The sequence below is a fragment of the Gavia stellata genome, chromosome 2 (genome assembly GCF_030936135.1).
Source record: "Gavia stellata isolate bGavSte3 chromosome 2, bGavSte3.hap2, whole genome shotgun sequence".
NCBI lineage: Eukaryota > Metazoa > Chordata > Aves > Gaviiformes > Gaviidae > Gavia > Gavia stellata.
The window spans coordinates 63,125,181-63,147,374 of record NC_082595.1 but is presented as its reverse complement, the minus strand read 5'-3'; the positions used below and the strand labels follow the sequence as shown (position 1 = coordinate 63,147,374).

The window sequence follows — 22,194 nt, the reverse complement described above, 5'->3', positions numbered from 1 at the left end:
TGATGTGCTGTTTTACATCTTTTAAAGAGCTTCTAAGTAAGTTTTTATTGTGTAGAAAATGGGTAAGACAAAAATGTAGAGCTATGATATATTACACTGTTTCTTTTAGGATGCTGTTAGAAGTGGGCTATTCAATGCTTTTACAAAGCTCGTATATTTAAACTATAAGAAGCAGATAAAGACACTTGATATTCACCTTAACAGAGTTTACCGACCTGGTAGGTAGAAAGGAACGTTCATCTATAGGAAGTCAGTGTGTGCATGGCTATGTATGTTCCAAGTACTTCAGTATCTAGCAATCTTCTATCATGGCCTCACTTTCAAAATGACAAGTTTTTTCTTTTAAGCAAAAGAAGTCTGAAAGACAGAAAAATGTTTTCAAATGGCTGCAGCAAACCAAGGTATTTTCATTTATGTATTGTCTGACTAGCTAAGGTTATCTCAGACCTTAGTAACAGACTTTATAGGAAAAAAATTCCTGCTCGTACTCAAGCAATCACCAGACAACATTCCTCTTGTATGAAAATAATATACCTTTAATTTATTTACAAGACTGACCAACTGGATGAAGTGGCTGTACTTCAGATGCACTGCAAGAGCTTTCATTAGTGAACTGTGTCACTATTCATATGTCTGTATTTTCTTGATATCGGTTATAAAACATACAATCAAACGAATCATGAAAGGGTTGTGAAGAGTGAAACAAAAGGAATGTACACAGCAATTAGACAGAAGTTAAGAGAAAAAAAACAATGACAATCTTTCTATACCCACTTTCCAAAATGTAATTTTAAAAGGTGAAAATTGTTTTTTCATTACTTAGTAGACAATATGAATGGACTGATTTTTTCGACTTAATGTCAACATCTACAGTAAAAGCCAGTATGTCTCAAATTTGCATGCTAGCTAGTAACATCTGTCAATTGTAGAAAAGTTTAATATATATTTAATTCTTCTGGGAGCTTTGACATCACTAAGTGGTGAAACATGTATGACATTAAGATAAGAAAATATAATTATATTTCTTACCTTCTGGCCAGCCATTTGCAACAACAAATTAAGCAGCTGTTAATAATTTCTGTCATTTTATATCTCCCATAAAAGTGCATGTAAAAAATTTCACAGAGGTGCTAGGTAGCATACAATTACAAGAGAAAGTCTTGGTTTCTGATACATTCAATTTGCTAAAATTATGCACTAAAATGAAAGATAAGATGCAGACATTGTGGTATCAGTTCTTTATCTTTGGTAAAACATTTTCATTTTATTATAGCCATATTTGCCTGATATCCATTTTGTGCATGGTCTGCTATTATTTAAACCAAAAGGAAACATTTAAATGGATATAAACAGTATCAGTGTATTATTTAGTACATTCATGACTTTCTTCATACATCCTTTGAGAATGTTGCTAGCATATGGGGAAAATGAGCAAATGCTACGATCTATTATGATTTACTCCCGGTTTAACATAATACTTTTACTAGTTCTTTCCATTAGGAAAAAACATTTTGTTTTGCTTTTAAAGGAAAGGGAACAATATGACTCTAAGAACAATAAATTCTAAAAATCTGAAGTAAAAATATCAAGTATTTTGTACTTTCTTACAAATGCTAAAATAGAAAATTACACTGGAACTGACTTAAAATTTGATACTATGACCCATCTAACAACAAAAAAGGACCACAGAGAACATCAACAATTGCTCCAAGGTGTTCCAGCGACGGTCATTAAACAATCACTGTCTTTACTGTCTTAAAAATCCATGTCTGACTCTCTCTCACCATTTCTATCAGTATTAAAATAAAATATAAAAAAAGAAAAAAGAGAAAAACTAGTTTTAAAGCAGCACTCTCCAGTGACAAGTCATACAGCAAATTCATATTGGGTTCTGGGTGGTCTTTGTTAGACTTGAACATATTAATGATGCAAACTTGACCGTGTGAACCTAAGTTATACATACACAGTTATGCCTCCAAATAGCTACTAATTACACTAAATCAGTTTGGCAAAGTGAGAGAATTCAATATCCCTACACCCGAAATATCCAGATGGTGCTGTATTCACACAAAGAATAAGTTACATTACCACAGCTCATACATGGGGACCCTGAAGCATTGAATTCCATCACAAAACCAATCTTTGCATGTACTTTTTGTATATGCAATTCAATATGAATACTGGAAACCTTTGGAATCATGATTTTGAAAGAGAGTAAGGTCTAACATTTTTCTAAATTCTTGTTTCGTGTCTTTTTGTTGTTGTTGTTGCTGTCTTTGTTATTTTACAAATGGAGTGGCAAGCAGGCGATGGCAAGACATTCCACGGGTATGGGCTTGGGTCATCCTCAATCACGCCAGCAGTGACACTGGACAAAACAAAAAAAGAACTCACAGAGGCAGGATCAAGCTTGTGGTGTCAATATAAAAATCCCCAAACATTCACATTGTGTCTATGCTCACGTCTCAATTCTTCAACAGTTAATTCTTGGTTTTAGAAATAAAACCTGGGTAACAGTCAAAAATGCAAATTACACCATTCTGACCCATTCTTTGACACAGTATTATTATTTTCAGTATCTCAGTATCATCAAGAACAAAACAAATGTGAAGCTGCAATTACTGTAGAAGCAAAGTCTAATACTCCAATGATTTCCAATGAACATGGCACTTTCAAATTTAAATTAAGTTTAAATTTTAAACTCCGAATTAACTAACAAGACTGTTTATAAGGGTATAATGAAAAACTGCCCCTGAAGAGCACAACGATTTAAAAAAAAAATTCTTTATTATTAGAAAGTGATAAAAAAGGAAGATGCAGAAATGGGGAGTGGAGTAATACAGTTTCAATACATGTATTTGCACCAGTGAAAATCATGCTCTTAGCGAGTCACTGATAGCTCTATCACCGATGACTTAAGGTCTTTACCCATGTACAAATGTAGTAAGCCACTTCCCACTGCTGCGGTGCCCACATAGATGCAACACACACATTAAAACGCAACAAACTTAGTGCCTGACTGTCCTAGATGCTGAGCACCCTCAGCTCCCGACAGGCCCCTCAGTCTAAACCAGAGCATAATCCTGACAATAATTTAGTGGTCAAAGTCTTAGGAATTTAAAGAGCCTGTCACTTTTTTGCTTTCTTTGCTTTTTTCAGTATATCACACTTTTTTCTGTTAGGACGCCGGCATCTTTCATCAATGCTCGGTATACATTCATAATGCCACACTTCTTCCATTTTCTCCACAGGGTAAACTGCCTCCACGTAATGACGGATCAGTCTCAGTCTGAGAGGATCGAGCTGTTTTTTGTTACAAGCACCTGAATGGTTGTATTGCAGTCTGAGATTCTCCGGAGTAAAGAGTTCGGGAAAGAGTCTTACGAGAAGCCTGGCAGCAAAGTTGCCAACCGACAGGCTCTGCTGCACTATCTCTCTTACCTCCTTATCAGACAGCAAATACAGAGAAGGCACAGGGAAGTCTGGATTAGGAACCACGAGTTCATCGAGTGGTATCTTGCAAAAATCCTTGCTGCTTCTTTCTGGTGGCAGCGGCGGCCCTTCGAATTCTTCTCGAAACCTCTCGGGGTTTATTGCATAGCTGAGAAATTCCCTCCTGTCGGGCCCTGGCACATGGATCTTCCGTTGCTGTTGGTACGTGCGCCTTTGCTCCGTGTCTCTTCGTCGACACCTCTCGTCAAGCTTCCCAACAAACTCCAATGTCCACACTCTGTCATTCTTTGCTCTGGGGTACAGTATCTGCACATAATGTCGAATTAATTTAATTCTAGTGGGGTCGAGCTGTTTCTTGCCTAAAGATCCACTACAGTTGTATTGCTTCCGTAAGTTTTCATGAGTAAACAGTTCAGGAAATAAGAGAACAAGCAATCGCGAGGCAAAGTTGCCTATGGAAAGACTGCTTTCATATATGCTTTTAATCTGTTCTTTGTTCAACAGGTAATCTGGGACAGGGACATCAAAATCGGGAGGGGGGAAGTCAAGTTTGTCAAAGTCTATGGGTACAAGCCAAATTTTTTTTGAGCGTCTGCCAGGTTTTTCATATTCAAAACTGTCTTCCACTTTTATGATTGATACATCGTCTGGTAAACTAGAAGAATCGTAACAGTCATCTCTCATCTGATCACATTCACTTCCATCCATATATGTATTTTCAAGCTCATCGTTTATTCGCTGAACACATTGCTGCAACCAGGCTTCTTCTTCTTGCACATCTGGAAAATAAATTTCCGTGTACCTACGGATTATTTGAAGCCGATGAGGATCCAGCAGTTGTTTTCCAGAGTCTCCAAAGCAGCTGTACCTTTCAGCTAATTTTCTGTGGTCGAAGAGTTCCGGAAACAACCTGTGTAACAAAAAAACAGAAAATTCCCCTGGAGAAGAAGCTTCATCTAAAAATTCATTGAGATCCTGAGAATCCAGCATGTAATCTGAGGCAATGGCATTACTCCTGTCCAAGGACAAAGCCTCCTCCTGCTCTTTATCCTCCATAAAATGAGAGGATTCAACCTGCTCAGTCTCATAAAAACTGGACGATTGCACATTCTGCTGACTGTTTTCCATTTCCCTTTGAGCCCAAAATCTATTGAAAAAATCATTGACTTGAGGCAAACACTCCACCTGCCACACAGCTGTATTCTTCACAGAAGGATAACAAACTTCCACATAGTTGCGGATAAGCTGCAGATGAAGAGATTCAAGTTTTCTTTTGTTGAGAAAGCCGCATGCACTGCAGCTTCTGCTGAACTCATCGTCGCTGAAGAGCTCTGGGAAGAGCTGCACTAGCAACCGGCAAGCTAGGTCTCCGCCTGACGTGCTTTGATCCATGATTTGTTTGAGCTCTGCAGAAGTCAGCTGGTACTCCGGGGGAGGCTTGAAGTCTGCAACGGACTCTGCTGGACTGACTTGCTTTTTGATTCTGCTTACCTCCAGAGACAACAGGTCAACTTTACTGTGAAGCTGAGTCATATTGGTATTGAGGGTGTTAAGTGTGTAAAACATTTTCTGTATCAAAGAATATATATTTGGGTCAGAATCTGCGGTGGCCGCTGTTACAGCAATGGCTGCAGCCGAGTCCCTTTTGCGTTGGTCGTTCAAAGTCCGAAGATGCGAGGGACTGCTGGGATTGATTTTTTCAAACAACTCATAAGAAGCAAACTGCTCTGCTCCTGGTGGGTTCTTCTTCTCTGTGATTTTGTGTGAGATGCCGTAGAGAGGTTTTTTATAAGATGGAGTGGTTATGTCACTGAAGGATTCTTCTTCACAGAGCCACGTTACATTAGGATTCTTGTTCTTGTTTGGCTGCTCTGCATTTACCTGAGTGGGTGAGCCAGTATCTCTGTTCTTCATGTTTGAAAGGGGGCCCTTAGAATGAATAAATATTGTATTAGTAAGACTGTCTTAAAAATATTAGCTATAAATATGTGCCCCTTAAGCAGGCATTGTTACATAAATATGCAAAGTCAAATTTTCTCCAGAGGACTTAGTTGTGTTAAATACATCAAAATTAATAAACTCACTAGGAAAAATAAAAATGCAGTAAAGTATTACTTAGGTTTTTATTTATTTTGTTTTGGCTCATGGCTCTCTCCATGGAATGGAAATGCAATAATAATCCTTAGTAGTCTTTACCCACAGAGCTCTAAATACTATCCCAACTTAAGTATCATTATGCTTCACCTTGCATATGAGGATCTTGGGCTGTAGAGAATTTGGGTGGCAACAAGTCAGCAACAGAGCCAAGAATAGAATCTAGATTTTCTGACTCCTAGTCCTGTGACCTTGCCACTGCCTCCAACAACTGCATTTAACGTTCCCGCACTCTCTTTAGGTTAGCTTTTGAAAATACCACAAAGACTATACGACACAAAAATTATGCTTATTCTTTCTGATGTGAAAGGTTTATATAGGGTTTTTTAATCTTTATAATGGTGTACAACTTTTAAACAAGTTCTAAGAATGACTGTAATTTTAAAAAAGTATTCTATTTAAATAATAAAAACTTAACAGCAAAGTGAAAAGTACCTTGGTACTGTCTTTTTAAAAAGGGAAGCCTAAGATTTCTTTATTTCTGAAAGGCAGGGAAGTTTAGACTCATGGGTTTCTAATTTTCTAAATTATTTATATAAAAACCAGTAATAAGCTCTTAAGGAATTAATGTTCTCAATAATTTCTAACTCTTCCTCATTGCTTGAAATTGGAAGCAAGCAATTTCATCAACTCACAGCAAATATGCAGGGCTTGGATGGGTTGGGTTTTTTTGCAAACACATGGATATTGCAAATAATTCTTAGGAGTTAAGTAGATACAACAGAATCAAAATCCAACTTACAGAATTCAAACATGAGAAAACACACACAGATTTTAGAGAAGACTGTATTGAAATATTTTGCTTGGCTTCTTCCACAGAACATTAATTAGATAAAAAACATAGAATTTGCATTCAAGTATTAAAACAAATGAAACACAGACTTGAGGTCTGAGCTGAGAGCCACAAGCAATTTTAAATTCTAGTGAAAAGCCCACTATATCCTACAGTGAGGAACTTGAATTAAGGTTCCTTTCTGAAAAAACAGAACTGTAACACTCATGAAATTAATTTGGTCCCTATGTGTACTCACACTTGGCATCTGCTTACTGCAGTGACAAATTAAATCTAATTACTTTTTAATTTCTAACACAATGTATACTCAAAAGATGCTCAGAAGGAACAAGCTGGTTTCCACTCCAAGTTCAGAAACCAGCAGACTCAATTAAATTGAAGTTGTGTTTCCAAGTTCTGCTCTCATTCACAGCATACAACCCTACATATGAAACCTCGTGCTTTCACATCCAAAGCTGTGTGGATGGACAGATGCTAAAATGAAAGCATAAGACAAAGGCAATATATTTCACCGTGCACAGAATCCCTAGCTGTGGTGGTGCCTAGGACACCTGACTTCCAGGTCCCATTTAGAAGACTGTCCCTCCAGTCCCACTCACATTAAAGCACATTTGCTATGAGGACAGCGAGGAACCAGAGTCCTGTAACATCACCAGCTATCAAAGGGTGATTTTTACCCCAGCAAGTGGTATGATATACCCTAACTAAATCAGATATTTGTGACTTAAAATACCAGAAAACAAGAGACCGAATTGTGAGCAGACTGAGATCCACATTGCTCCCACCTAACTATAGGCTCCCACACTGGGACTGAACTTGTGATACCCCACCTATACTTGTCAGTGGAGAAACAGAGCTCTCCCAAACAGACATCACCTGAAAGCAGGTCATAAAAATCTCCACTGACAATAAACGTAGCTCTGCTCCCCAGGCAGATGCCCAGACTGAATCACAAATTTCTTTTACTATTTTAGGTCAAAAGAACAAAACAAAACTGCAATTCTGGAGGATACATTTCTTACACATACCGTGAGACCTGCTACCTAAGTAGCTAGCTCTTCCATTAACACTCCTGTTTACAGAGAGTATTCCAAATATTCCTTCACATACAGAGGGTGATTCACTTAATTCCTTCTCTACTAAATAGCTTGCCACGAACCACCAGTTGTCTGTCAGTTCTCGTCAGAACTCCTGTCATACTTTTTCCGTAATTAATTATATAATAAAACTTGGAAATGTGGGGGTAACTTCTATTAATGCACACCACACACACAGAGCCAGGGCAAAGCAGTATTAGAATGTGTATTAAACAGCACAAATTCATTGTCTTAAGTATCTTATTGCACTTTGACAGTGAGTATTGTGAAAGTCTGCATTCTCAGTTTTGGACGCGGTGCTCTGGAGGAGAAGAAGTGTTCACGCTAAGAACTACAGCAGATCTCTGCTGTGACAGCAGCAGAACTTCTGCCCTTTCACTAATGCAGCTCACAGTGTTTGGATCTGGTTGTGGGACAGATTTGGTTATCTGCACTTCAGAAACACGTAGCCAGTGTACGACTAACAGATGACAACACATTTGGGCCTATATTTAAGGATTTTCTATTTCAGATACTTTGTAATTTTCTTTCCTTTTGCTTTTAATTATCTTGTCTTTATACAGTTTCCGTCTGGGAGCAGCACTATCCACAGCATAAATACAGGGCTTTTAATTCTCCAATTAAACTAGTATTTGATATTTTTAATTAGTTTTCTGTAACACTGATCTTTAAACATCACAGTATTGCAGATATTACTACACCCATTTAAGATGATCAGTTTTAATGTACCATCAAAAACTAAGCAAAGACATTGTTCTATGAGACTTAATGTACATAGTGCTGCTTTTTAGATTAGATTTGCACAGCAAGTTTTTATATTATACACATTCTTTGAACATTTGCAAAATGCAGTATTTTGGTAAACATCAACCAATATAAGTAATTGTGAAATAGTATCTCACATTATCTCTCGGAGTCCTAAGCCAAGTATTAAAAGTTGTTTAGTTATTGCTCTGCTCAGTGCTAAAGTCCAGCTAAATTATGACCTTTATTATGCTTAATAAACAAAGTCTAAATATCTGTAAGAATACAGAACATAATATTCTAGCATATGAGTAAAGACGAATACATATATGAGCAAGAAACATATAAAACAATTCTATCAAACACATGAGAACTGAGAAATGTCTTGCACATAAATTTTTTAAACTCGCAATCTTCTACACTTTTTTTTTTTAAAGAAAATTAGGGAAAATGAATTTTTGGTTATGAAGTGACAATCAGAATTAAAAAAAAGTGAAATGCCTACTGATAGAAAGTCATTTAGTAATATAATCACCAGCCCAATAGTAAAGTAATATAACATAAAAAGTACAGCTCTGCTTATATCATATATAGATGCCTATGTGTTGTGTAGTAAAAATATACTACAAGCACAATATTCTCAAAAATAATGAACATTTTGTCCTCTGTTTAAACAGAAATAGTCAATGAAGTCATCAACTAAAACAAAATATTGGTACCAGAAAAGTAATTAACTTTTAAATTGTTATTAGAATTGAGGACTATTTCTGGTTGGTTATTTAACTAAACATGCTGATTCATTGGGGTCAGTCAAGAATGAATTTTCATCATTGTTACTGGGTCACTTTCTGGTATTATAAGTCCAAAGTTATAATTCAGTTCAAATAAATTTAAAAATTTATTAAAGGCAAACAGCAAACAATAAAATCCAAAGCAAGCACAGTTCAGAGACCATTCTCTTAAGTTCTTTTAACAATCTGAATGTAAGTAAAACAATTGTAAAAGGAAAAAGAGAAAGAAGAAGAAAGAAACCGTGTAGTAAGATTAAAACCTACCTACCACAGGCATTCAGGGAAAAAAACAGCCCCGAGAAGTCAGAGAGATGACAGTCAAGAAAAAGAAATATGAAGAGCTATGGCTAGAAAGGAGAAATGAAATGCACAAATACAACACCGAATAACTGGCTAGGTAGCAGAACAGCAGAAAAGGATATGTGCGTTAGAGTAGGTCATAAACTAAATATAACCCAGGGTCTGAAGTTATTCAAAAGAGGATGAATTTGAATCTAGGTTATTTTAATAAAGTGCTGAGTGTGAAAAACAGGAGGTCATTATACTGCCCTAGAGGGTGTTAGAAGAGATGTGACTATCCAACGCTGGACATTACCCTTTCAGGAATCTCAAAGAGAACAACAAAAATATAAGGTGACTCCTGAAGAAGAGCTGAAGAAACAGAATTTTAGTCATGGAAAGGAAGGGCTGAAGGTGGACAACATCACACCCATTTTCCCATGTGCAGAAGACTTTTCTAGGAACAGATGATCCCTGCTCTCCCTACTGAAAAGAACAAGGACAAAAAGAAACTTGCTCAGTTTCAGCAAAGATTAATTAAAATCTCCACTTGCTAGAGAGTGAAACATTAGAACAGGATAATGAAGAGGTTGGGCCTCTCCTTCACCGGCTGGGCAAACATCTGGATTGTCACAAGTTGGATGCTACACCAGAAGTTGTAATACATTCTGCTCTTGATATGTTGAAGTCTTCCGCATCCCTGCATTTTTATCTTTCAAGTAATATAGAAATTTATACTAGTCTCACTGACATCAAAATCTGTGTTACAGAAGGAAGAATTACAGCCCTGATTCTACCACTGATGGTTCAGCTGAAGGACTGTGTGACATAAGAGGGACTGTAATCAGAGTCATGCTCAGTTAATCCAAATCACTACCTGCTCCTACATTTGCTGACAAACAACAAAAATATACTTCACATGAATTAATTAACCTCTAAGTGTATTTCATAGATATGATCGCTCCCACATTATTTAAAGAAATACCCAGACAAGTAATGTGTGCAAACTGGGTTAAGATTAGCCATATTTGACTCAGACTTGTTACTAATGCAAATCTAGTTAAATGACTTGCATTTTGCTTACAGCAGCAATGAATTTAGCCTATGAAATATGAACAGAAAAATCACACAGCCATGTATAGAGAAGTCACCTCTTGTGTAAAGCGTCTTTTCTTCACACTGGGTAAGACATCTTGCTGGCTCCCTGTACCATCACAACCAAGTGAGGTCTGTTTCCGTTTGTTGGAATCCTGTAGGCAAGTAACTGCGCCATCCAGTGAGTGTTTCTCAGCAGATTTGGATGTTACCGAGCAGTCTAGAGCTTCATCTTCATTTTCTGTTTCTACTTTCACAATATTTTTTTTAGGAATTTTTACTGGAAAAAGAGAAGGTTTAGAAAGATAAAGCACTCTCTCCAGAAAACCATGACACCCTTAATACAATCTTTTGTGGTTTGTTTCTTTTTATGAAAATGTGTTTTGAAGAACATCATTATTTTTTATGACTTGTACAACAAGTGTACGCTGAGGCCACCCCAAAGTCAAGTTTTTATTATGCTAGGAACCATTCAGTCATCCAGTAAACGACAGTTTCTTCCCCAAAGAAGAGTCTAAAGTATATACAAATAAAGTTACAGTAGGAAGATTTTTTCGAGGGGGAGGAAGGACGTAGAGCAGAAAACATAATGAGTAGCAGAGATAACGATGTGTTTTAGATAGCTTTTCAAAAACCATTAATGTAATTTGTCTTGACCCAAGTGCATTCTTTATCAGGTTACAAAGGCTTTCATTCAACAAGTATTTTTGCCCGATCATAAATTACAAAGTATAATATTTTACCTTCATCATCATCAGTGATTTCAGCTGAATTCATCTTCTATTTCACTAAAGAACAAAACAAAAATACAAAAATAAGTATCAGCATCTTCTGGAATCAGGAAATACCTACATCTGTTTTTATAATTACTTTTAATCTAGAGCCATTGGGCATCAATAGCCCACAGCTAATTTCCAGTCTCTACATTTGCAGAACCCAGCTATTTTCAATAAATCTCATGGCTGTCTTTAGACATGACAATATGTAAACTATACTGCAGACTCCATACAACAGCTAGGAATGTATTTAAAACTATATGTCTTTTTCTGGCATGGAGAAAAGTAAAAGTCATTTTAACCTTCTCTATAAAGTATCTTGGCAGTATATAAATGGAAGTTAAGTGTATTAAACTCTCCATCCTGTACCAAGTCACTACCTCTTATTACAGTCAAATGTTTTTTATATTGTCATTGTGGGTGACCCAAAGTCATCACAGAAGGAATAGAATATACATGCTGGAGTAAGTTTTCATTTAAAAATCTTTCATCTTTTGATATGGATTGCATCAATTCAAGGAGAGCAATCTGTAGATCTACAGTAACTACTTTTTTCTGTCAGCCTCTAAATAATGTAAGAATGGTTTTTGTAAGGAAAAACAAATACATGTATCATTCAAGCACGATTTTAGCATTACTTCTCGCATGAAAAACTCAGTTGTATTTCTGTTTCCTTGAAAACTAATTTTGCAAATTACTTGGGGGCAAGCATCGATCTGTGGACGTGTTCCTGAAAGATCTTCTAAATCTTTTGGAGACCTACAAAGCAAACAACCTAATCAAATCTTGCTGACCATGACAGGTATAACCTGGTAACTGGTAAGCTGTTGACTGGTAAACTGTCACACACCACTCATGTTCATTTACACAAAGCATTATGTTTACTTGGCCCCAGAATATTATTAATTTTTATTTTCCACAGTTAAATTCTTCTTTCAAATAGCTTCCTTTCAACTGTTCCTGCCTATCCTTTAGCCGCGGTCTGAAATCAAGGCAGGCTTCTCTCTGGCTGGAACAAGTGAATAAAGCAACCAGTCAATCAAGAGTGTATGTACAGCCCAAGAGAGGGAATTACAATGACATTTAAAAGAGAGATGAGGAGAGAAAGAGAGAGGGAATCTGTTTTGGAGGGGAAAAAAGTCTCTACCTTACTTTAGAATACTGTTCAATAGAATTATTTTTTTAAATCTCAAAATATTGTTAAAAAACTCTGCAAACACTTGAACACTGTGCAGTTATGAATTTTTCTTTGTCAGTAACTGACGGCTGTTAATGGTAAGTATGAGATCCCATTCAGGGTAAGACTTTGTACCGTTGCACTACAACAGGTAGCACACACACCCAAACAAAAGATGCATGGAGTTATAAAATCAGCTCATACTGGGCCAAAACATCCTCTGATGTGCTGATCTTCAACACGGTCCCTATATACAGCCTTAAAAAGGGCATTCTTAAGAAGATAACGTGAGATTGTCTTCATCATCACGTCACCAGAAAAAGTCTCTCTCAGTTGGACTTAGAGCTACTACAAACCCCTTAGATATCTGCTCCTTTTATCCACCATAATCCCCTATTTCAGGGGATTGATCCGCATGTAAATTATGCCAGCTTATAATCACTTCACTTAAACTTTTGCAAACTCTGTAGACACAAAACAGCACAAAACGTAAGTGGCCCACACCAACTTCTAAACCACCTGATAAGCACTGGTGAGGGCTAATACCCAGTCTTACTAACTTAACATTAGTTATGAATTTAGACACAGCCACTACAGCTCTTTATGAAAAATCCTAAGACAGCGTACAGCTAGATTGGACCTTAAGAAAAGCACATAGTACTAAATGTTCATATTTTGCCCTGATATCCCAGATACACTAACATTCAGTTTCTAGATCTTTCTTACACTGTTCTATACTGTACCAGGCTTAGCTCTGAGAGATGTGGTACGAGACCAACATGTGCCAGTGCTCAAGAAGTGTGACACAGAGCCTTTTTGTGAGGGCCTGAGGTGACAGTAAGCAAATCAGCCAATACAACCACAGAATATTCTGCAAAGGAAATGAAAATGGTTTTCCAGATAATCCTAGACTGATCTATTAGAGCAAAACACTGGAAGATGGTAAACACACAGTCAGAAGGGAAGAATATAAAGGTGGTGGTGGGGAAATGACACAAAATATTTAGGACGGTGTATAGGGAATTACATTTTCCTTCTAACTCCTGCTACTACTGCTATTGAAATACGAAGAATGCTTTAGGAGAATTCCTCTGAGAGAATACAAGCAAACTGGAAGGAGAAGATAAATGAGGATCTGAATAACCTCTCTTTAAAACTGGAAAAGGTGAAAACTAAAGCAAAGCATATACCCTGGTTAACTTTCTAAAGGACGCAACAGCTGGAAGACCAAAGCTATCCCAAACTCAGGTCAAATAATATTAAGTCAAAAGACTGTTTCACACATTTGAAGTAAAGTGTTATTACTTATTTTGAAAAAAAAAAAAACATTTTTTTTTTTCCTAAACTGCCAGAATACAATTAAAAGCAAATAGTCCAAAGAGCATCAGAATCAATGAGACCTGGAAATACTGGGTTTCATATTTGAACTCTTTGGAGCCAAACAAAGCACGAGTTCCAACCTTTTCATTTTTGGGAGCCCTGGTAATATCTCTCTCGTTGTCTGGTTTCCTATCTTCTTTGTGAGATTTGTAAGAACTTAAGTATTATGAGAAAATGAAGCACATAAAACAGCTTCTGTCAAGAGACCCAAGTCAACTGCCCCTCTGATTTTGTGCCTCATAGTCCCACCTGCTCCCTCCGTCAAGAATGGGTGCCTATCTTAACCTTCAGTGAGCTGTTTCAGCTTGATAAACTGACAGAAAACAATTCACTTCTTTTTTTGCCAGGTTACTTTCCTTCTAATTCAGAGAGGTAAATGGTAAGTCAAGTAATCAGGCCGAGCTCACGAGCATGCACAAGGTTTGGGACAGAAAGGAGGAATTAAAATCTCTCTCATACCAGCAAGCCACTGGCTTGATTCAACCATTTCATGAAACTTCACTTATCATCTATTTACACCACCATCTTGCTTCAAATTTGGGCTGCAATGGACTCATAAGTGAGTAGTGAGCAGACACAGAGATATCAACAGAGCAATCGTATCATCGCTTCCATAAGAAATGAGGTCCTATGGGAAGGGGGGAAGCCTGCGTGTGTGCGTGTGCATGTCCATGCATGTATGCCTGTCTATGTAATGTTAACAATAATTGTGTTGATTGTTTAAAGTCTACTAAAAATAAAACATTTCAGATTCTTTAAAATACTGTTTGCGGTGAATCAGTACTTATGAATAATGATTATTGCCTCTGTAGAAGAGGCAGCAGTGTCAAAATCTGTTTTGAGGTAGTATTCTGCCCCAGATTGTGAGAATAAACAAAGCTGGAGAAAAAAAGAGCTAAAAGAACTTGGGACAAAATAGTGCAAAAAGCCATCTAGTCAGAAATCCATCCAGTAAAGCAAATACCGGACAGTTGTTCCTTGTCATGTTGAATATACACACATATTTCATTCTTACATTATATGTATTTTTTCAAAACAGAAGATAAATATATTTGTCATCCTTAGCCTAATACTGACTCAATGCTACCTACAGGACAGCAGTTAGCTAGTTCTAAGAAGGGGTGAACACCCTGTGCTGAAGTTGGGAGCCCAGGTCTGCAGCCATGACTGGCAGAGCAACCAGCCTTGGCAGCTTTATCTTGCTGGGATACAGACAGATGCTGCACTACATCCTTTCTGGTGAAAAGAGGATCTGGAAGGAGGATTGCAAAACATACCAAACACTTACAACAGCAGCTACAAAAACAGCCAGATCCTGATCCTAATGAAGTCGATTGGCACTGTAGCCTAAGCACCTGTATCTCTAAATTTTAGCTCTAACTTCTTGTATTTCCACCTGAACTGACCAAAAAAATAACGCTTTACAAAATATGAACATTTAGAAACCAAAGAACCCAGAGAAAGTGCTTCTATCTAGTGTATAAAGTTAAATTCCAAAGAATGTGTGAACAGTTCAGGAACACCTAACGAAACAGGCATACAATAGGTAAACTAACACACTGTTTCTCTATGCTTATGCTAAAACATGGGTAAAACACTCAGAAAGAATAACTCTTATAGCCCTGATTATGTATCCTATACCTCTGAACACTAAAAATTAAGCAAATTGCTAATACTCTCACTTTTTCTTCAAAAGAGATTCTGCTTTTGACTAATGGCAGCCGGCTTCTAGTACAGTCACAATGGCTAAACCTATCTAATGTAGGATAAACAGGAAGATGTGTAGCACTTGGACAAATTCAGCAATCAAGGAAGACAAGGTAAATAGACCCCATCCTCAAAACACAAACAACAAATCATTAGATTTTACTCCTACATTTCATCTATTGAGAACGGTCTTCTTGAAAACAGTCCATTGTTTGTAATTTCTGTGTAATCAATGTCTCAAAAAACACTTTGCTGATTTATCAGCATATACTCACCTCCCCATCTAAACTGCCTTGATAGCTACTAGTGCTGGTACTGTACAGATAACTGTGCTGAGCCACTGCTAGGTGTCACGCAACGGAGCCTGGGGGATGCCAGCACTCACCTGGGAAGACACAAACATTCCTTTTGGCTCAGTCCTCCAGACTCACCCACACATCCTGACACTTGAAACAGTTAAAAAAGATGAACCAAAAAGGACGGTTTTCTTAAGGTGATTAAAGCTTTGTTCTTCTAAGAGAACTGAATAAAAATACCTAGATTTGCAATCATGCAAATGACAATACTATTCTTTTTAAACTAATGTACGATGAGCCCGTTTGCAGAGAACTGATGTGATATAAGGCATTGTGTCCTCCTGTTTCAACTCAAGCTACTTCTAATAAACTGAATATGCATTACAGTCTAACTCTAGACACTGATTCAAGCGTTTGATTTGTGATCTTGTGATTTGCAGCAAGATCCAGAAATCCCACTCAGCTATCAGCTAAACTTGTAGGTGGTTACAGATTCTAGATACCAAGTTTCCAGTGGACCACACACACAAAACCTTTTGAGCCCTGCTGGGACTGCTGCACTAGGAACTCCTCTGCATCTGGCCTAGTGGCTAAGATTCAACACCCATTTTCAGAACATGCTCAGTACTTTGGAACTGTCATAGAAGACAGTCATAATTACCAGTGTAGGGTATTTCACTTACCAATGGCACAATGCTTAAAGAGGTATTTGGGAGCCAGAAAACCTGTTTGTTTTTTTTTTTTTACTTTTCTGCTCTTGATTTTGCAACATAGACAAGAATCCAGGTCCCCAAATCCTGGAAGAGTGATCTAATCACCAGGTTATGGCATGCTGGAGGGCAAGTGGGAAGAGGAGCGGTGGACCAGGGCGTGGGGAATGAAAGGGGGTGTCCCAGCACACCTTGGCTGTCACTATTGGCTGAATCGCCTTCCCACAGATCCTGCTCTCCCTTCTTCTCATCAGGTTAGATGAGGAAGGAGACAGCTCAATGAAGGGACTTAACACTCCCTACTTCTACTAGTATCACTCAGACACATGCCTCTATTCAAAAGACTTAGCAGGTTATGATACTTAATTGTATTGTTGTACCACCTTTGTAACAACATTCAACACTGAAAGGGTATTACCCGTGGCTAACAGGGAAGCTCAACGCATAGAGCAATCCTGCAAGTTCCAAAGTGTGGAACGATAGCTTAAAAACAAGATCTTGGAATGCTTCTCTGTGCATTTAGTGCTAACTACCACCCTGATGCTGCTTTTGCAAGTACAGCAAAAAATGTGATCCATTTATCAAAAATGTGCCTACCCGAAATACGCACTGAAGCCTTAAGGATATAAAGCACTTAGGTACAAAAGATTTTATGAGGGAGGGAGTAAATTGCAAATCATACTCTAAACATATTTCAGTCTCATATCATCTAGTATAATGCATAATGCTGCTTAAAAGTAGCATAAAAGTGTACGTAGTTATTGATATATAAAACAGATTTGAATCATAAGCCTAAGTTAAATCATCGCATGATGTGCGTTCTCCTCCTCCTATCTACCGCCTAACAATTACTCATGTGTTGGCCTTGGAGGATGCTTTCCCTACCTGTCTTACGACTGTGACCATTGTAAAAGCACAATGCAAAGAGAAAAAATCTTGTTGATAATGTAATATCAAGGTACTTCTCTGCCTTTGCAATAATTCTTAAAGAAAGCCTGACTGATCACTTTCAAGTTCTGACTTAAAAAAACAAAGTCCACCAGAAAAAAATACTGTTGTTCTGCCACTCATAACAAAAAAACCAACTCTCTGCTCTTCAAACTCCCGTATCTAATGTAGTAAGTCTGACAACTGAATGTGTGAAAACCATGTAGAGAAGTATAAAAGTGCACACATGCTGTATGTGGAAAGCAATTTTGATTTCATAACACTTATTAATTATAACTACAAATGTAAATTAATCATTATGTTAACTAATATACTCTAATATAATAAGAATGCCTGTTACCAGTTTTGTAGAAGTTTGCTATTTAAAATTTAAGTGCTTGCATAACACTGTACTGTTCGGTTCATTAATGCATGGTAAATGCGTAGATGCTGCTTCTTGAACACACACCATCCCACTAAGTATTTTAGCATCTTCATGTAGGTTGGAAGGAACACCTCTAATTCTTCATTACTGACTATAAGAATGTTATTAAAAACATAGGGGTTTAGACATTGTGTACTATGAGATGTTTATTCCTTTTAAAGCCTCGTGGTGGTACAGTGCTTCATATATAAAACTCAGAGGCTTCAATGAAAAGTATTCTACTTGAGCGTCATTTGCTTCTGAAGAGGCGAGTTCCTTACATTTTGGTCAAAAGTTAAGATACATGTGTTTGCTAGTAACATTAAATACATGGTAAACAGCATATGTGGAATAAGCTGCTCAATTTCCTTGCTTTCAGCGTGCATTGAAAGATACAACACTCCTCTTACAGCACAGGTAACCTAGTAAAGAAATGATGGGAGTACCAAAACAGCTGATATTCTAAGGGGGTAACACTGGCTAAATTTTACAAGATCTGTACATTGAACTGCTGTTTAACTGCCAGAAGTAGCACCTCCTCTTACACATGCCTTCCTCTAACAGAACTTTATCACAAAATTGCAATGGTATTATGCTACGTAATTAGTATGTGGTTTACCCAGAGCCAACCAGAACTACTGTATATATATTCATCCTCAGCAAGGGACAGTGATTAATCAATCTAGTAATTAGACACTCACTGGACAGTCAAGTGTCTGAGGTCCCGCTCCCTGTCTCTAGGTCTCTGTCTGTATTTCATACAAAACACGCACTGGATAAAACACAGAAAGCAACCGATGCTTCCCAAGGGAAGCCCACAGTCTTGAAAGCTGGTGTGGGTAGGTGGAAGTAGTCCCATCCTGTGCAGCAGGTGAGCGCAGGGTTGCTCAAATCGCCTGGCGACAGCGCGAAATACTGTCCCTCATGATGTTTTAGAAGAACGATTCCTGTGTAATGCTTTGAAATAATGGGAGCAGACACCCATTCTCAACACGCAGCCCTGCAGTCCCAGGAGGAGACAGGACCGAAGGCACGTGCCTCTGCTCAGGATGCGTGTTGCTTTCCAGGCTGTCTCTTGGAAAGCTCTCCTGCTGGGCTGTAGAAGCAAGCTTAGAGAACTGTGAGTTCTGGGTTCTGCTGTGGGAGCCAAGTAATCTGCATCTTTTACTTCCTAGCTGTAGCACTAGCACTGGGTTCAATAAATTCAATATTGCAGTTACCCTCGGGGTACATCTGATTCCTCCAATCTGTAAAAAACAATGCCACTCAAATTCAATTCAACTAAATTACACATAAATACCACTCCAAACTTGAGCTGTAAAATGTATTTCTTAGAGGCAATGTTTGCCTTCTGTTCAGTTCCATGGGCCAGTCCTTTGACTTTAAATATTACAGAATTTTGACAAGGCCTTCTCAAAAAAAAAAAAAAAAAAAAACACCAAACAATTTTTTTTCTGGACTTTTTTGAGTTTTCATTAATATTTTTATTTTCTATTTAAGTATCCTTCTATTGCTGAAAACCTCATCACCACACTCATTGGTAAGATGTCCAGAAAAAGAAATTAACTAGAAAGGGTCACTGTCAGTATGCTGCCTGAAGCAACATTACTTACTAAAGTTACAAATTATACCTAAAACTATTGTAACAGACAGAAATCGGGGAGGGAGGGGGAATTCTGTATTGTTTGATTTGTACACCTGACTGTACTTTGTATATATTTAGTCAGGTTTCCTTGTAACTTGTGACTTTTCTGAGCAAAAATTTTGAAAAGGCTTGGGAAGTTACTTGAAAAGGTAGCAGGTTGAAGAAGTCCGATACCTGAAATCACCTTAATTAAAAAAAAAAAAAAAGATAACGATTTTAAATTGACTACCCATCTTAAAGAAAGTGTGAAATAAGAACGTTGCCTCAGTTAACTGAAGAATGAGCAAAATGCAAGTAGATAATATAAAGAATACTAAAAGCAGATGCTTTCTAGTCTATCAATTTTGAGATAGTAGGGTGCTACTAGTGACCCAAGAATGGAGTTTTTGCGTAAAATTTATTCTTGATATCCAGTACTGACGCTTGAAATATTAAATACCTTAGAACACAGTATTCCAACTTTACAATCATGTTCTGAGTATAAATACATGTGTAACAAGTTCTAAAACTATGAAAAAATATTTTTAAAAGAACCAGCAGATGTTGTTGGAAGCATTACCATTACGGACAATAAAATCCCTATACTTAATGTAGCTTGAAAACCTCCTCTGCTGCTCTGTGGAGGACAGGAAGCCTCAAGTCTCCACTGAAGCCAGCGTGCAACAAGGGCATTTTGCCAACAGGACTTACAGGGCATGTTCTCAATTTGGGCCTTTTTTTATTTCATTACACTTACATCTGCAGATACAGTTTAAATAAAAAAAAAAAAAATAAAACCACTCTTCTCAGTTTTGCCACAAGTCGCCTAAAGCTGAAGTTTTTTCAACCTGTCCCCCGTACTTTACCAAACACCAATTTAATCTTGCTCTGGTCAGCAATATACTAACCTAGTTTATTTCCAGCATTAATGCATCAATGTGGTTTTGCTTCAATTTGGTGTCTTCCCCCGGTCTATTAGAAACATTTTGTTTTCCTCAATGCTTCATTCCCTCTCCCCTCATTCTTTGCTTTTATTTTAAAATCCTGTTCCATCTGAACTTCGCGGAGACAATTTAAAACCTCCTCCAAACTCCAATCAACTCTCCTTTATTTTTATCCACTGGACTTACCTAAGCTATGAAAATACTCAGCAAAGATAAAGAGTGTGGTTGGTCCAACGCTGAGTTTGATTTAGCAGGAGAGAAAAGGAAAATGTATCAACATATATTGGCAACTATTTGTTTTATTAGATGTAATCATTCACGTAAATTCATAATCTGATGACTAGGTATCGGCCAGAAGCAGGGAAAGGGTTTTTCTTCCCCTCTTTAAACGCCTCTGCCCCAAGGGTCGGGCATACACCGGTTTTTATAGGCCCGCACTTCCATCCAAAAAGCCCTGGGACTGCGTCAACGCTATGTGGAAGCCGTCACATGGCTGCTGGCCTGCCGCCGGCTCGCATTCTGCTGGTTCAGAGTTTGTTCCCTTCTATTTACAAAAGGCTGTGTGGACATACCACAGGGGAAAGTAGGGTAGAGGCAGCGGGCGATCCGGGCAGAGGCGGACGGCTCCCGCGCGGCGGCCTTCTCCGGTCCCCCCAGCGCACGACCCACCACGAACCGACATGAGTTACCACAGAGTCACCCGCTGGACGCTACTGCCACCATTTTTACCAGGCAGGGGGCTGACCCCAGCCCCCGCTTCTACAGGGCGCCTGGCCCCACGCCGCTCCGCGGGCTCCCGCCGAGCCGCGGCGCGGCGCCCGGGCGGGCACGGCGCGGGGAGCCGGTGGCAGGAGGGGGCAACAGCCTGGCAGCCGCGGCCCGCACGGCCGGGCTTTCCCCTTCGCCCCCCGCACCGGCGGGGCTCCCCGCAGAGGGGCGGCGGCAGCGGCGGCCGCCACGTGGGAGCAGCGCGGCGGCGAGGCCCCGCCCGGAGGCGGGGGCTGCGGTGAGGACGCCCCGCGCGCCCCGCGCGCGGCGGCCGGGGCCGCTTCCGCGGTCAGACCCACGAGCCCGAGGCGGCGGCGGCGGCGGTTGGTGCTTCCGGTCCGAACCCTGCCCGGGCGGATCTATGTGGCCGGCGCGCGGGGGGGGGAGGGGATAAGGTGAGGCTGGAGGTGACGGCGGCGTGACCGTTCCACTCTCCCCTCTCCCGCTCCTCCCCCCGCCCCGCTGATGGAGGCACCCGGGCCGGGCGCGCGCGCCCCGCGCCGCAGCGCTATAGCAACGTTCCAAGCGACGAACAAAGAGCCCCCCGCCCCCGGCAGCCCGCGCCCCGCGGCGGGGGAGAGCGGCGGCGGGGCCCCGGGCCGCCGCCGGGGGGAGGGGCCGGCCCCGCGCCTCCCGCTCCCCCCGCTCGCTCTCTCGCTGGCGCGGCCCCCCTCCCCGTTCCTCCCCTACCCGCCGGGGCGGCGCTCCCCGCCGAGGGCTGCGCGGAGCGGCGCCCCTCCCGCCGCCCGGCCGGCGAGCGGCGGCAGCGGGACTTACCTCGGCTCCGCGCGGGGGCACGGGAGCCCCGGGACGGCGGGGGCGGCTGGAGCGGCCGCCGCTGGTGCCCGCGTTTCCCCCCCGCTCTTTGTGTGCGAGGGTCCGCGCGCTGCGCTCTCGCGTGACGTGACGGGACCGTGTGTCATTTCCGCACAAGGACACTGAGCCCCGAGCCGCCGCGGCCAGCGCCACCCGCCGCCCCGGGGCAGGGGCAGAGGCGGGAGGGGAGGGGGGAGGAGCAGGCCGCTCTCCCCCCTCCCCCTCCTCCCCACCCCCCG

The 22,194-nt window shown here is 40.0% G+C and overlaps 1 protein-coding gene across 2 annotated transcripts; it reads right to left on the bottom strand.

Annotated features, from left to right (window-relative positions):
* Positions 1-1,634: 1,634 nt before the first annotated feature.
* Positions 1,635-21,937, bottom strand: BEND3 (BEN domain containing 3). Of its 2 annotated transcripts, XM_059832590.1 has the most exons (4): positions 21,917-21,937; positions 11,150-11,194; positions 10,463-10,686; positions 1,635-5,382 (listed from the first exon to the last, which is right to left on the bottom strand). In XM_059832590.1, exons 2-4 carry the CDS (start codon positions 11,181-11,183, stop codon positions 3,130-3,132), a joined length of 2,511 nt encoding a protein of 836 aa, XP_059688573.1. In that variant the 5' UTR covers positions 11,184-11,194; positions 21,917-21,937; the 3' UTR covers positions 1,635-3,129. The 2 variants fall into 2 exon arrangements, with proteins under 2 accessions (XP_059688573.1, XP_059688578.1); XM_059832595.1 differs by lacking the exons at positions 10,463-10,686; positions 11,150-11,194; positions 21,917-21,937 and adding an exon at positions 9,297-9,349.
* Positions 21,938-22,194: the final 257 nt, after the last annotated feature.